Source organism: Branchiostoma belcheri, unplaced genomic scaffold, assembly GCF_001625305.1.
Source record: "Branchiostoma belcheri isolate BF01 breed outbred unplaced genomic scaffold, Haploidv18h27 scaffold8, whole genome shotgun sequence".
NCBI lineage: Eukaryota > Metazoa > Chordata > Leptocardii > Amphioxiformes > Branchiostomatidae > Branchiostoma > Branchiostoma belcheri.
In genome coordinates, this window is record NW_017804464.1 from 1,940,545 (window position 1) to 1,955,544 (window position 15,000).

General features: G+C 43.3%; 1 protein-coding gene across 1 annotated transcript in view; it reads right to left on the bottom strand.

Moving 5' to 3' along the window:
• Positions 1–11,654, bottom strand: part of LOC109486024 (myosin-16-like) — a 19,642-nt gene extending 7,988 nt beyond the window's left edge. Inside the window, exons 1-21 of the mRNA XM_019789718.1 lie at positions 11,451–11,654; positions 11,063–11,206; positions 10,404–10,588; positions 9,815–9,917; positions 9,369–9,481; positions 9,141–9,250; positions 8,889–8,990; positions 8,453–8,559; positions 7,949–8,078; positions 7,080–7,348; positions 6,521–6,691; positions 5,589–5,904; positions 5,313–5,404; positions 4,880–5,085; positions 4,327–4,450; positions 4,042–4,178; positions 3,490–3,607; positions 2,947–3,084; positions 2,492–2,613; positions 2,022–2,130; positions 1,696–1,797 (exon numbers count right to left, since the gene is read on the bottom strand). Of these exons, the coding sequence (XP_019645277.1) occupies positions 1,696–1,797; positions 2,022–2,130; positions 2,492–2,613; positions 2,947–3,084; positions 3,490–3,607; positions 4,042–4,178; positions 4,327–4,450; positions 4,880–5,085; positions 5,313–5,404; positions 5,589–5,904; positions 6,521–6,691; positions 7,080–7,348; positions 7,949–8,078; positions 8,453–8,559; positions 8,889–8,990; positions 9,141–9,250; positions 9,369–9,481; positions 9,815–9,917; positions 10,404–10,588; positions 11,063–11,206; positions 11,451–11,654 (3,102 nt within the window). The remainder of the gene's footprint in view (positions 1–1,695; positions 1,798–2,021; positions 2,131–2,491; positions 2,614–2,946; positions 3,085–3,489; positions 3,608–4,041; positions 4,179–4,326; positions 4,451–4,879; positions 5,086–5,312; positions 5,405–5,588; positions 5,905–6,520; positions 6,692–7,079; positions 7,349–7,948; positions 8,079–8,452; positions 8,560–8,888; positions 8,991–9,140; positions 9,251–9,368; positions 9,482–9,814; positions 9,918–10,403; positions 10,589–11,062; positions 11,207–11,450) is intronic.
• Between the last annotated feature and the right edge of the window lie 3,346 nt (positions 11,655–15,000).

Consider the following 15,000-nt stretch of genomic DNA (forward strand, 5'->3'; position numbering starts at 1 on the left):
GGAAGCAAAATTTTCACGGCCTTGAGAAAAATGGACATGTTCAACGGAAGATATATTCACGGTGGTGACAGTAGCAGGAAAAAGAAGTCCAGGAATTATTTCCTAACTGTAATGATAAGTTCACAATACAGAGGTGACAGTGAAAACCGTGAACATTGACCCCCCGCTTGCGTTGCGGTACAGTGAAAAAAAATCGGAAATTACAGCAATCAATTTACTGAGTATGTTTGCTTAGTTTCCAGATGTTTTGTACTTGTAGTTTTTAAATGAACGAAAACCGATGCGCGCACAGATGTTACTTTTGTGACAACATCAAAGTGATTTTGGTTTGTATGTTGAAAAATACAAAAGACTAACATTCGAAGTTATTGAAATTCTTGAGTAAGAACAATCAGTTTTGGAATGTTAAAAGCAAAGCAATGGATATTAAAACGAAAATGTTAAAATTAAATGTTGAAATTGTTAAAATGTAAAATGGTTAAAATGGTTAAAATTGTTGAAATTGTTAAAAACGTTAAAATTGTTAAAAATTGTAAAAAGGATAATTAAAAATATCCAGTGTACCGGGGTTCGAAGTCGTAATGTCTGGACTTGCAGCACTGCGCGTTACCAACCGAGCTATCTGGACACGTTTCCATTACTCTCTGCATTGTATGTCATATAAAGTGAACAACATGGCGGTAACGATCGCTTCAAGTACTAGTAAGGGACTTTCTAGGAGATACACTCTACAATTTTGGTGATTCTTCATAATAATACTAGTCGGTGAAGATTGTGGAAAATTGTTGATACCGTGGCGCGCGCGCGTGCGCCGACAATACACATTACGTACCGTTGTTTACAGTACTCGCGGGGCGCAGGTCATTGACCTCCTGCTTGCGTTGTTCCAACAGAGAAGAGCAAAATATCTGCCAGTTTTTGCGTCAGATTTTCAGTGTTTGTTAAAATCATATACAGGCATCCATGCAGCTATAATTCTTCCAACTAGTTCGTAGTTAGGTGAAATGTTTATAGGAATCACACGAATCGGTATCCAGTATCAGAGTATCATGGCCCACGGCCGAGACCGCGTGGACCAGCTGCGCTGGTACGTGAAAATGGTAGTAAATAAATTAATTAGCCAACAGCCAATCAACAGCCACATCTGCAAACATGACCACACCTGCTTGTATGCCCATATTTGGGCCTTCCCCCGAATTCCTTTCTTATTACGTCACGCGCGTACGCCCCCACAGTACTTTCCTATGGGGACCACTAAAAAGCAAATAAAACGATTGTAAAAGCTTGTATACAAAAAATTTAAAAAACGCCTAAGGGTATTTACCCACTCTACCTCTATACGAAATTACAGGTAATTTCGCCCAAAAATGAAGGAGTTGAATCAATTTAAAGAAGTGGCAGGAGGAGGAGGAGAAGGAGGAGGAGAAGAAACATCAGAAAAAGCAATATGGGTTCACCACCACTTCGTGGTGTGGTGAACCCATAATGACACCATAAAACGTAAGACTTGGCCCCTCCGTTGTGGCACAGGTTGTCTATTTGAAGGCGGTCATGTAGAAACTTGTTTTGGTCGTTGTCACGTCATTAGGAAGACAGCCCTTTTATCGTCTATTTTTGTCCACTTATGGCTTGTCCTGGTAATGTTCAGGTGGTGTATGGTCACTTGGTGGATGGACAACGGTTCACGCCACGTACTGCGTTCAACTCGTCCAGTTTCTTCTTCTCCCTGGACAGCTTACTGATGAGCTCATCGTTGACGGCAACTTCTTCTATCATGGCTCGCAGCTTGTCTTCAACCTACAGTACACACAAACAACGGGGACAGGGTGTGGGTTGGATAGCAAGACTAAACAAAATAATAAAAAAAAGAAATTAAAGACTTATACAAACGTGACTTAACCGAAACCAAAAAGAGCCAAGCATAAGAAGAAGAAATCAAGACGGGCTAAGCAAAAATGTCCTTTTTAAACATTCGTTTCCAGCGAGAGAATATATGAGTGTAAGTGTCAGAGTGAGTTTACCTCCTGTTTTTCCTTCTCCCGTTTGCTGAGTTTGAGTGTGATTCCCTCAATCTCCTTCTGTAGCTCCTCGGCCTCCATCTCAGCCTTGATTTTCTTGGACTCAAGATGTCTGGGAACAGAAAGACCCACCAGAAGATATCTTAGATTCTATGGGTAACTTTTATGTTTGGTGTTCGTCGAACATGATAGTCATTTAAAACGGTCGATACCATATGACGGCATATGACAGAACGGCATACATTTAAGTATATTATCTTGCCCTTCAACACCGTGATGTTTCGTCATGGGATTTAACGTTAGGGTTTTGGGATTAAGCTTTTTTGACCCTGGTTCGAATCCTTAGTCCTAGCTTATGCCCCTTCTTTTTTCATCAATATCCACTATTTTTCACGATGCTTTCACACATTTGCAACTGTAATGTTGCTTTTTATACATTTTGTACGTTTTTGACCCTCAAATTTTTTTATTACCTGTTTTGGTCGGCAACATCCTCCAGACGTTCCTCCACCTCCTGCGCCTGCGCGTCAAGTTCTGCCTTTTCTTTCAGGAGGTTCCCGACATGCTCTTCGGCGTTCTGCATCACGGCTTGTTCCTGACAGATGACATGTTGTGTTTTTCAAATTTCTTTAAACTTATTTCACGATCCAACATAATAGTCCATGGACAAGAACCCAAAATCTTACGTATTTATTTGTACCACCTGAGCTTGCAAGCCTTACGGTTTTTGAAAAGCAGGGTATCAGTGTAACATATTTTGACATGGTATTATATAATACTCTTGCTATAGTTATACCAGCAACGTTCATTAACATAAATGTTGAAACAGAAAATGTAGTGATTCAAAAGGAAAGGTATCTACATCTAGAAAGTTATCAATGATATATTCTAATATCAACAGACGTAATCCTTGAAGACAAAGCTGTACCGTTTCCAGGCGATTTTTGATGTCCTTCGTTTCAGCCTCAAGGTCGTTGAGTTTCTGCTGCAGGGCCTTTCTCTGGCTCACTGTCTTCTCGTACTTCTTCTCCTCTACCGCGAGTTGGACAGTTGTCTCCTTCAGATACTGCACATTTCAAACAAATGATGTGTAGCAAATTGTAACACAGCTTATTAGACATTACTTCTCAGGAGTGACGTACTTTACCCAGGGTTCGAAATACTGGGTGTATATGTGCAGGTAAAATTGGAGCCGTGCATGTATTGCTGATGTCTACATGCACCTAACCTGCACGTACCTGTATACGCAATGCGTTTATATACAAATGTAGGTGTATTTGGATTTTTATTTGCTGCATCGACAGATAAACATGAAAACGATATCGTTCCAAAACAAACACTGCACAAAATCATATCCTTAAGCACATTTAAAGCATGCGTTAAGGCACAGATAAAAGTAGAAACGGAGCCTTTACACATTGTTTTAAGTGTGCGTAAAGAAGAGATTTTATGTAGTAAAAGTTAGCCTGACCTCCTCAGCCTTGCTGCCGGTGAGTTGCGGCTTGAGTAGTTGATACAGGATGATCCACCAGTCTGTCTTCAGGCGGAACCACGCCTTGATGTTATTCTTCAGGATCCGAGTCGCATGTCTGGAAAAGTGAAACGATCTCGTACTAAATAGTAATTCGCAGTAATAATTTTATCAGGTTGCCCATACTTGAGTACTCTTGCTGTATTCAAGACCTACTACCTAATATAAACTGTTCTTGGCTGTCAATTAGCAGTAGATCAACTCTAAATTACAATTGACCAAATCAGTGTATGTCTCCAATCCATCGTCGTTTGTCTCTTACTAAGTCTGTAAGATATTTTACTACGTCAGACTCGAGTCTGATGACTTACAAGATACAGTTAACAGTCGTCGACAAGGCTGCTGAGGAGACTTTCATGTGGTTTTCATCGTTGTCTGGGTTTAAGGTTTTTACTGAATGCGACACTGAGGACCTACTTCCATATACTGCACAAACACAAGTATATCATCACCGAAACGTGGAAGACAAGTTTGGAATCCCGCCGTACTTACTTAGCCTTGTACATGTTCCAGAACTTCCTCTTCTGTTCCATGCCCCTGGCCCGGGACTGCATCCACGTGATGATCTTATTAATCTGGTCATCCCGCAGTTCCTCCAGCATGGCCAGCGTCCCGGCTTTGAAGAACACCTGTCATGTGGACAGTGTGTACAGACGTGCTGTATCATTATTACGCAACCACTATCATAACATCTTTTGAAATCTTTCTTGCTAATACCACATTTCAGGCTTAGGGAGTCTGAGAAAATAGAATACTAGAACCCTTACGTAGCTTTACCTTGTTGAGTCCAATCTGGTATCTCTTGGTGTCCAATTTGATGTGCTCCAGGATCTGTTTGCAAGCCTCCTTCCCCTGTATGAATTTCCGGTCAGCGAAGATATGAGGTGCCAGAACGGAGTACCTGATCATGAAAAGGTGCACATGCAATGTTTTGAACACGTGAGTCAAGGATAGCGTTTTTCACTATGAGATGTTGACTGCTAGCTGTAACACATAGGTATGATGGTGAGAAGGATAGAATGGTAATTCTGCTGCAGCACTTTAGCAATCCAAAAGAGGGCACACATACGAACTTACCCTTCAGTGTACTGACACCTACCCAACCTACCACATACCATAGGTACCAATTCACTACATCACAAGTTACGGTGTCTTCAAAGAAACCCACCCACATACAAACGACACATAAAGTATATCCCACTTGTCGAAGGTAGTGTTTTAGGTACATGTACTTTATTTCCTCCTTTAGCAAACATACAAGTACTGACAGACAAGTATGTAGCTAGTCTTCCTGTAGTTAGACAAATTAGGAAAAAGCTGCAGGTCTTACCTTTCCAAGAAGTCTGAGTAGAGGTTCCTGTTGGGGAATCCCTTCTGACAGATCCGGATCCCCTCCAGAACGCCGTTACACGTCAGCTGGTTGTACACCAGCGGGCCGTCTATGATCCCGCCTGTCTTGATCTCGTTAGGGATGATACAGCGGACAAAGTGCGGGTACGTCTCGTGTAGGGTGTTCATCAGCTCAAACAGTTGGCCCTGCGGTTAAATAATAGTTACAACGAAGATCTGTACAATAGCCAAGTGTAGAGTGTTAGCTTTGTATTCGGAAGGTCGTCGTTTGTTCGATCACCGGCCTAGTCATATCAAAGACTATAAAAATGGCACATACTGTTTTTCCTGCTTAGCACTCAGCATTTGTGTAAAAGTATCTAGTATATGGTCACACTGAGGTGGGACAAATCTACAATGACTAGGTTTCCTACCCTGTGCAGGGCCGATACGGTCTGGAACGACCCACCCTTCTTCCTCTTCCCGCCGCCTGCACCGGCTGCCATCATGGGGTCTTTCTTTATCGCTGTTGTAAGCAAAAACCAATACCACAAAATTAGCTATCCCGTTTTACCTTATAAAGGCAAAAGGCAACTTCCATTGCCATTTTACAAAACGGTAGCTCTTTTGTAATACGCCAGGTGGCGCTGTCGAGAGAGGATGCTAAACACGTATGAACGTTAGAGGTCTAAAAGGACATTGCTACTGACTTGATGCCTCCTCCTGGGTGATGTAGTCCGCCCAGATGACCGGCAGTAGCGGGATTTTGGACGCCTTGAGAACGAGCACGGCGCTCTCGTTCACAGGGTCCTTGTTCTTCTCCAGCCAACCGTCCACGTTATAACTCACAGGTCCGGCGTAGTGACCCAGGTCAAAGTGAGCAGGGTACTTCTTCTTGGTCGCTTTTGGCTTGCCAAACTTGGGGTTCTTCCCCAGGTGTTGTGTCATCAGCTTGTTCAGGTAGGTTTTGTCCGTGGCTTTAGGCACGATGCACTCCTCCTCCAACATGGACAGAACGCCGAGAGGCTGGGTGGAAAAGAGAACATACTGGTTTGAACAATCTCAGTACATGTATTAAAAGCCGTGATGATTACTCCAATAACTACCAAGCAACCGAGCGACCACTCTCCCTCTTAAAAGATGCTAAGAACGGAGGATGTCATTGAAACATAAAAAAACGTAACACACATTCAGGACCTTCCCCAATGTCGGCTGAAGTTCGGGAGCAGTTTGGTCAAATTTAGGCCTTTGTACCTTTCTATACAAATAGAAACGAATTTGAGTTAAATCTGAGTCCAATTTGACACCCGAACACGCCCAAACATTGCTGACGTACTCCCAAATGGTTGGAAAGTGTTCTGTTGACTTACAGCCAAACAATCCAACTATGGCCAAACCTCCCGACCAACCGCCGAATGTTTTAACCATGTTTGGTGCAGCCGAATAGTAGCCGACCTCGATCGCCGACTACCAGCCGACTTTCCTCCGACCTACTCCTAACCATGGTTGGAGGAGGCCATGTTCGTGAATGTGTGGCAGGGTAGCCAGCTTTCGGCCGGAGGTTCATTTGGGGAGGGCGGCAACCTTCGGGCGGCGGCCGACAGGAGCGCGGTTTAGTCAGGCTATGTGGCAGGGGTCTTACCTTCTCCAGGAGGTCCAGACAGGCCTGCAGGTCCATGCCGAAGTCCACGAACGTCCACTCGATCTGCTCGGACTTGTACTCCTCCTGCTCCACCACGAACATGTGGTGGTTGAAGAACTGCTGCAGCTTCTCGTTCGTGTAGTTGATGGCCAGCTGCTCAAAACTGTTCAGCTAGACGATAAATTGTAGAACGTTTCTGGTTATCATTTGCACAAGTAAGGTGGTAATGGACTAATCTTATAACACCCATCTTACCTTATCTAAAAGACCATTACACATGAAAAGATGAGAGAGACAGTGTTGACGTCACAATTCAAACCACGTCACAAGCCTCATTGGGTCAGTCTAGTCAGTCTACTGAAGAAGACCAGAGTGACTGGTCGAAAGTTCTAGGTGTGAACAATTCTTTGTGTTGGATCGAAGTTTTAAACTCTAAACATGGGAGACAATATGAAGTTTAATTTATTTTCACCATGGATGATATAGTACATGATTCTTCAATACTTGTGGCTATACGCATGGAATTTCAAATGGAACCAGAGTAAGCTGAACGACTTACCTCAAATATCTCAAACCCAGCGATGTCCAACACGCCTATGAACATGACACGTTCCATCTCCGTCTCCAGTGTCTCGTTACACTTGGCGACGATGAACTTGAAGGTTCTCTCGTACGTGGCCTTGGCCAGGGCGCCCACGGTGTTGTTACACTGCTTGCCGGTCTGTCCTTTCGTCACGAACTCGCTGCCTACCTTCACCCGGGGCCGGGTGATGGCGTTGGACAGACCCGGACCTTCCACACCGAACAGGGCTGCCGCCTTGTCCAGAACTTAGCAACAGTATCAGAACAACGTCAGGTACGATGTACATGTATAAACCTACTAGTCCCTCAAGCAGTGTGCTTTGAAAATTAGCATTGTTCAACGCAGGCATAGGGCGAGCAAGCAAGGAGATAATCAAGAATGGGGTAATGATGCTGTGCTGCATGTGTGATGTGATATTTATGTGCTATGTATGCGTGGCATGGTTTGTTTTGAGGAAACTAGAGTATCTCTGGAGGAGGGAGCACATCCCAATAATTGCCATCATAGTATACGTAAAACTCTTCAATGCCTCGTGTGTAGCAATGCTCTGCTATGGTTGTGGGTCTTGGGTAATTACGAAGGACATGAACAATCAACTCATTTCCTACTTCGTGTTACCGCATTAATTCATACTAAACATCAAAAGGCACAGACGAGGACGCCAGCCTACCGCTTCTTTACAGTACATCCGACATCTCCTGGTTGATTACAATAGCCAACTCTCGGTAAAACAGATCTCTGACCAATTTAGCAACAAGGGAAAGTGGAGGAAACTTTTTGCAGTCGCCTGCGTATGGTGATCATTTATGCGTGTGAACAAAAGCTCCTAAACATAGTCTGCTCACCGTCATAGTTGTCCACCTCTCCCTGGTCTCCCCTCTGTACGAACTCCGTGTTACCGAACCACAGGATCCCGGAGCAGATCCGGTAGATGTTGTCTTTCTCCTCCGGGGAGAACTTCAGAATGTCGAAGCCCTAACAATGTGATGGATAGATCAAAAAGTAACAGAAGGTTTGACCACAACTTGTTTAGATTTGTCTGGCATGTGAATCAATGCTCAAAACTTAATATAAGTCAGAGAAATCCCTAGCTAACTAGAAATGTAACATTGGCAAACACATCCATATACATGTATATGATGACCAGCCCCTCCAGCTCTGTCCTGCTACAGCTCTGTCCTGCTAATGTAACCCAACACCACAGGGTGTCTGCACCAGTTACCATGGTGACAGACGCCTGGTTCAGGTCATTGACCTTTTGTATTTTGTGTTTTGTGTTTGAAGAAGAAATGGACCAAAATCAATATGTTTTCATTCTGCGATGGTAAACATAATTAGCTAATGAGTACCTCGTCTGTCATACGGAACTCCTCTCCGTCGTCCAGATTCTGCACGGTGTACACTCCCTCCCGCAGGAACTTAAACACGGACGGGTCCGTACCCATGTTGTACTTATCTGTAATCAGGGAAAAACATGCCGTATAACTATAAGCGTGATATCATGCAGAAATGCTATAATGGTTTCGACAAAGATACATTTAATTTTCTATACTTTAAGAGTCTCTTAAAGGAAGTCAGCGTTGGGGCCATGCATGTACGTGTCTGGTACATGGTGGTCCACTGTTCCAGACAATGGGTCTACGGTAGCCTACATATGGGTCTTCTGAAGCTCTCTCCAGGTTTTGGGACAACCAGTTGATTGCTTGTGACAGGACTGCATGTGCTTTTGACAGGACTGTTGTGGCTTACCCGTTCACGACAGATGACAAGAATGTTGTAGCTTACCCGTTGTTCCCGGGATGCCATTGGACATCATCTGGAAGGGGATGTGGTAACCACGCTCCATTCCCGGCAACTGCGAGATCACGCGAGACTTCTCCAGCAAATCTGAGGAGTAAACCAGAAATAATATATAGTTAATGGATAATTTTCGTGGCAACTGTAGGAATGCAGCTGAGACTTATATCAATAGCGGACATCACCATGCCAAGGAAGTTGCAAATCAATGATGTAAAATGTTTCTACCGCTACACTTACAGGTCTCGATGTCTCCGCCAGCGAGCTTCCCCCGACGGTCAAAATGGATCCGGATGAACTTACCCTGGAGAAGATACAGCCATAAGGACAGGACGAAATGACATCGATTGCTAACAGTAAGTATAGAGCAAGTGGTTAAATACACCCTGGCATGACAGCAACCCGGTCACCATTTATCTTATCCCGATCCTAATGTGTTGGGAACTAGTTAAATCTTCACCATAATACAGACTACAGAGTCTACTTACAAAACGTGAGGAGTTGTTGTTCCTGACGGTCTTGGCGTTCCCGAAAGCCTCCAGAACAGGGTTAGTCTGGACGATTTGCTCCTCCAGAGTCGCCTGAATAACAAAATACAATGAAATGTTTTATGTGATGCTTTTGGTTCATACATATAGCTAAAGTAGTTTAGACTCCTTCCTTCTACTAACTGTACAAGTTGTACAGTCAATACTGTGTTTTTTTTTTTTTTTTTTTTTTGTAGAGTCAATCAATACTGAGGTACGATACCGCACGGGTGGAGTAGCCCCATGCTGTAGTGATTGCACAACTGTGTGGCCCAAGTACTACAGAAACTGAGATGAGCGCCGCCCTACATGTGTATGTACCACAGGTACGTGAAGAAACTTTCATCATTATTAGCTTTAACTAATAACTAATTTAATTGACCGTACCTGCTTCTTTTCCCCCGGAACGACAGCCCGCGAGGCACCGACGATCGCGAAGTACGCGATAACCTTCTTGGTGTTCTCGGTCTTTCCCGCACCGGATTCACCACTGAGGACAATGATAGAAATACGAGTGAAACGAGGGAGGATAAAGCATCATTATAGCAAGAGTTGTATCCTCCGTATATAATGTAAAGAACAGCATATCTTCTGAAGCGTGCGCTATACGGCACGGTCAAGAATTTACAGAAGATTTCAGTGCACAGGGGATACAAACTCAGCCACGTTTGGGATTGTGTTCTCGCCGCAAAAGCGCCACCTACATCGGCTACATATAGCGGCGAGAAGCGGAACTCCAGTGCAGTCAGAAGCTCGGAGAAAGGTGTCTGACAGACACCGAAACGTAAGCAAGGTTAGTCTATCTTGGTTGTGTAAAAGAAATCTCCCGTATCTAATGTTTGTTCTTTTCCAATGAGTTATGCAAAATCTACTTACGACATAGCTACGCTACGCTACAAAACCCCAAAGATCACTGCCATGCTTGTTATCACTATGTTTTCAAGTTATTGAAGAAAGAAAGAAGCTTGGTCCTTACGTGATGAGGATAGACTGGCACATTTTCTCCATGATCATGTTCTGGTAGGAGTTATCGGCCACGCAGAAGAGATGCGGCGGCACCTCGGTACGCCTCTTCCCGCGGTACATGTCGATCACCTGCTCCGTGTAGATGGGCAGCCGCTTGAACGGGTTGATCACCACGCAGAACAACCCGGAGTACGTCTGGAGAGTGGGTGAAATGGGTAGACGGTCATGTCACGCACCTAGCGAAGCCTTGTCAAAGTGCAAAGCCTCCATTCGTCATGTTATTTAGGACACGAGAAAACGCAGAGTTTCATCATTTCTTGTCAACTGCAGTGCCATCTATTAAGTTGAATCAACGTTATCCCATAGCATACTGATATCTGTAAGGCAAAAATGCGATGTCGCTGACGGAAAACAAGCTTGTTTCGTATGGTACACAGACTGGTTCTAGCTATTTATTGGTGGTACCAAGGAACTCATCACGTAGCTTGTTTCGGGGCCATTTCAAATTCTTCAAGTATGAAATGAAGACGAAAATGTAGTAAGAAATGGTATTACATGTCAATGTCATACAGATTTTCTCATCCAGAATATTATTTTATTGCCGTGATGGAATTGCATTGGATGTCATTAAACGATAAACTGTTAATTAAGAAGTGTAGTTGGCCTTACATAGATGAGCACGAGGTCGTAACGCTGTCTCAGGTTGCCCAGAACTGACGCCTCGTTCAGAAACGTCATGTTGGCCATGTCCTCGGCACAGGAGAACTTTGGCGGGTTCATTTGCTGAATCTTCTCCTTCTTCACAGCCAAGGTCTGAAAAAAAACGGAGAGAAAATTTAACCTGGGCATCCACATCCAGAAACACATCGCAAAAGATAAATTTTAAGATCACACAAAGAATTACTGAGCTTGTGTTTTCATCAAACAACAATGAATGTAATTTGGGCAAATCGTGCTCGGGCACGGTTTGAAAGGAGCGTGTGGCGGTTTCGTGTGAACAAGGCCAAAAGTTACTATGCCCGTAACTTTTGATATATCCATCTGTTTGGCCAGATACCTGTCCATCCGCAGTCGTGACGGTGACCTGGTCTCCCTTCGTGCTCTTGACTTCCGCCGCCACGAAGATCTCCTTCTTGTCGGGGACCCAGACGTTCTTCTTGGCGTCGTACGGCTGGTTCTTCAGCTTCATCATGTCCTTCGGGTCGCCGTACAGGAACTTGTCCGACGGCTGGTCCTCGAGGGAGGGACCGTAGGCAGGCATGGTGGCTGGACGGCGTGGGGCTCACGTCTTACCGAAGAGAGGGAGAGGCGGTAGCCTGGAGACGAACAGCGGCCACTGTGGAAACAAACGGTAGGCTCTTTTTGCTTGCGTTGTCGAAAATGCAAGGACAAAATCTTCCTATTTTGCTTATCACTGTAGGCTATTTTCTTGCATTGTCAAAAATGCGAGGACATAATCTCCCTTTTCCCTGATCACGGTAGATATTTTCCCATGTACAGGCAGCAAACCTATGTATATATCCTATGTATTAACTACTAGTATATGGCAATTGCAAGAACAGTGAGCACTGATAACAAACTATGAGATCCAACCACACTCACATTAGATCTAGGAAAGTAAATGGTAGGCTCATGGAATATCGAAAATGCGAAAACGTAACCACCCTAGTTCACTGATCACGGTGGATGTTTTTACATGTACATGCAAGCAAGCTTATGCATATACCAAGCGGTATATTGGTAATTACAAGAACAAAGGTCCAACAACACTCACCTCAGATCCGGTGGAAGCTGTGAGGTTAGACTCTGTCGCTGCCTCCCTTTTATTCCGTAAGAACGCTCAAAATAGTTCAATGGGAGTGGGGCTGTCCCTGATCGAGTTACGAACATACCGTCTGGTTGGGCAGAAAAGTTAGAACATGACCAGGTATCTCTTATCAGGGACTGTTCGTTTTACTGTGGAGGGGGTTGAAAAAAATTAATGATTCCATACTTTTTAGCTTTTACATTGGTCAAGTTTGAAGTCCATTTATGAATTCCAAATAGTAGGACAACTTAAATACAATCTCTGGCCCTCTTTCCTCGATCTAAAAAGGAAGCTACCTTTGATACAAGCAAAGAAAAGAAAATTTGGAGCATATAGTACAACGTTTTCGCTTGCTAACATATCGGAACGTCATTTTCTTTCCTCATATTCTGACGAAAATAGGTTGATTTGTATGCATTAACTTTCATTTGACCACTCATGAAGTTTGTCTATGGATTCATCCCTGCATCTTCACAGGAAAATGTAACGAATTATCCCTGTGTATTTCAAGTCGATTGGCGTCACACTTGGCAGTTTCAGTTCTGAAACGTAACCTAAACCAAAGCGGCTTTTAGACTGACATTTGGATAATAGCTTTACACACAACACCCGTGTGTTATTAACTTTCGTGTATCGTTACTCTGGCGCATTCCAGTGTTGGTATATGGTCTTTCCTGATTTTCAAAATAGTTCGCACGTTACACGCCCGTAGACTTCAGTCGCACATGTCCGAATTCATATCCATATGGGGTGGAAGATGGCTTTTCCATTTCTATTATTGATATTAGAAATGGGGTCATATTTCAAGATATGCTACTATTGAATCACAGGGTGTAAATGTGTAGGGCGTAAAACAGAGTATCATTTCAAGATATGCTTCTGTCAAATCGTGTAGAGGATAACGTTGGAGGACAGTATAGCTTTGTGAAGGGGAGAGAGAAAAACTTACTTACAAAAACTCGGTATGACGTTCACTATGAATTGGCTATAGAAGACCCTGCTATGGATCGAGAATCAGGTGATGTGGATGAAAGAGCCAAGAATATCAAAGCAGCTAGCTCATCCGAAGATGAGATAGTTTTGTGTACTGGAGCGTCGTGAAACAAGGATAAAAGATGAGCACAATTGTGTACAGGTTGCAACTCTGCAAAGCTTTTAATCATAGTTATAGTTCTAGACAGCTACCTTTCATCATGTAGACTTTAGTTATTTTATACTCTGTTCCAATGTTCTTTTATGTTTGTAATTTGCAATTAGCCTCCGGGCATGAACTTCTTTAATCTAACGGAATGTTAACGTTTCTTCTAAACGCAAAATCCGTGCTTCTGTTTCATGATAGCTAGCAAGGCACACGATTTTACTTTTCTAAGGTTTTCTAAGCTTTCGTTCGTGGCGTCCACTGATGGTAATAAATCATGGTTCAACTATGTATAGTTATGTGCGGTATGTTTGACACTGATTGTTCACATATCTGCTCGTTACAGCCGTTATATCAACTATGCCTGGCATGGCACTTCTGTCTGGGGCTCCGAGTGAAACGATACTGCCTGCAAACCCGATACTTTAGCACGTTGTATGTTAGACATTGTTTGAATGTGTTATCGGTGCTCTTACACAAATGTTGAATTAGTGGTAAAACCATGAATGTACGTAAAGCCTAACTATCTATTTGACATTGATACCATTTTATTGCTGTATTCTTTTTCCCTGTTCATTCATGACCTGTACTTACCATAAACGTACAGAAAGGTCTTTCATTCATTTAATACGTATCGGACGGCCGCTTTTAGGGAAAATCGATATACATACATGTGTACTGCTCAAATATTACAGTGACAACCTCTTGAAAACTAGATATCAAAATGGAACATGGCACTTTCTAACGTGGGGAAAGAAAGAAAGTGGAGAAGGAGAGAAGATGATCCTTCATGGGACATCGTCTGAAGCTCTCACTCAGTGAGGTGTAACAATATAATAAAAGATCTGTCGTAAGGATATCATATTCATATCATGACAACTTGTCTATACTAGTACCTTAACTCTGCCCAGCTGTTGATCTGGGCCTCTGTTATCAATTTCCTAAGTCCCGAAAAGAGGCATGTTCGAATCATTTAGGGACAAACACTACTGTAGGTTGGTGTGTGGATACAGAGGTCGGGCTATTGTTATCGCCAGGACATTGGACTTTGTCATGACGTAATGTTGTTCAAGCGCTTCACCGAAACATGGTCACCTGTCAGGGTTCCAAATACTTTTTTAAACCCAAGTTCTCCACATGTTGCCCCAGTTCCAATGCCTCATTTCGCCATGGGGTTGTATCTAAACAAAACCACGGTACAAGTAGAAGTACAGAGGTTCATGTACATATCCAGATCTACGCTGTCTGAGTCTGTTAATAAAACTGTTGTACCAAACATAACATGGTTGCGTAGCGCAACTAGGCAACCATGTATTCAGAACCCTGCAGGCCGTTCAAGTGTTATACAGAAGTTAAAGTCATTATTTACTGATGATTGATATATACACCTCATGCAATGCGCCTTTAGTGTTACAAACGTATCATAACGTTACAACACAGGAGTTTAACATTTGACGAGCAAGTTTCGATAGCCTGGTTAAGAAACCTATTATAGCTCCCGAGTCCTACAACCTATTTGCTGAGAGGCTGTAGGACTCGGGGGCTATAATAGGTTTGGTAACCAGGCTAAGTTTCGGTCTTGTGCAATCGTCACTTCGAACTTTACACTGGACATTGTGTTCCATGATCACGTTGTGCTCACAACAAAGTTTCGTTGAAACT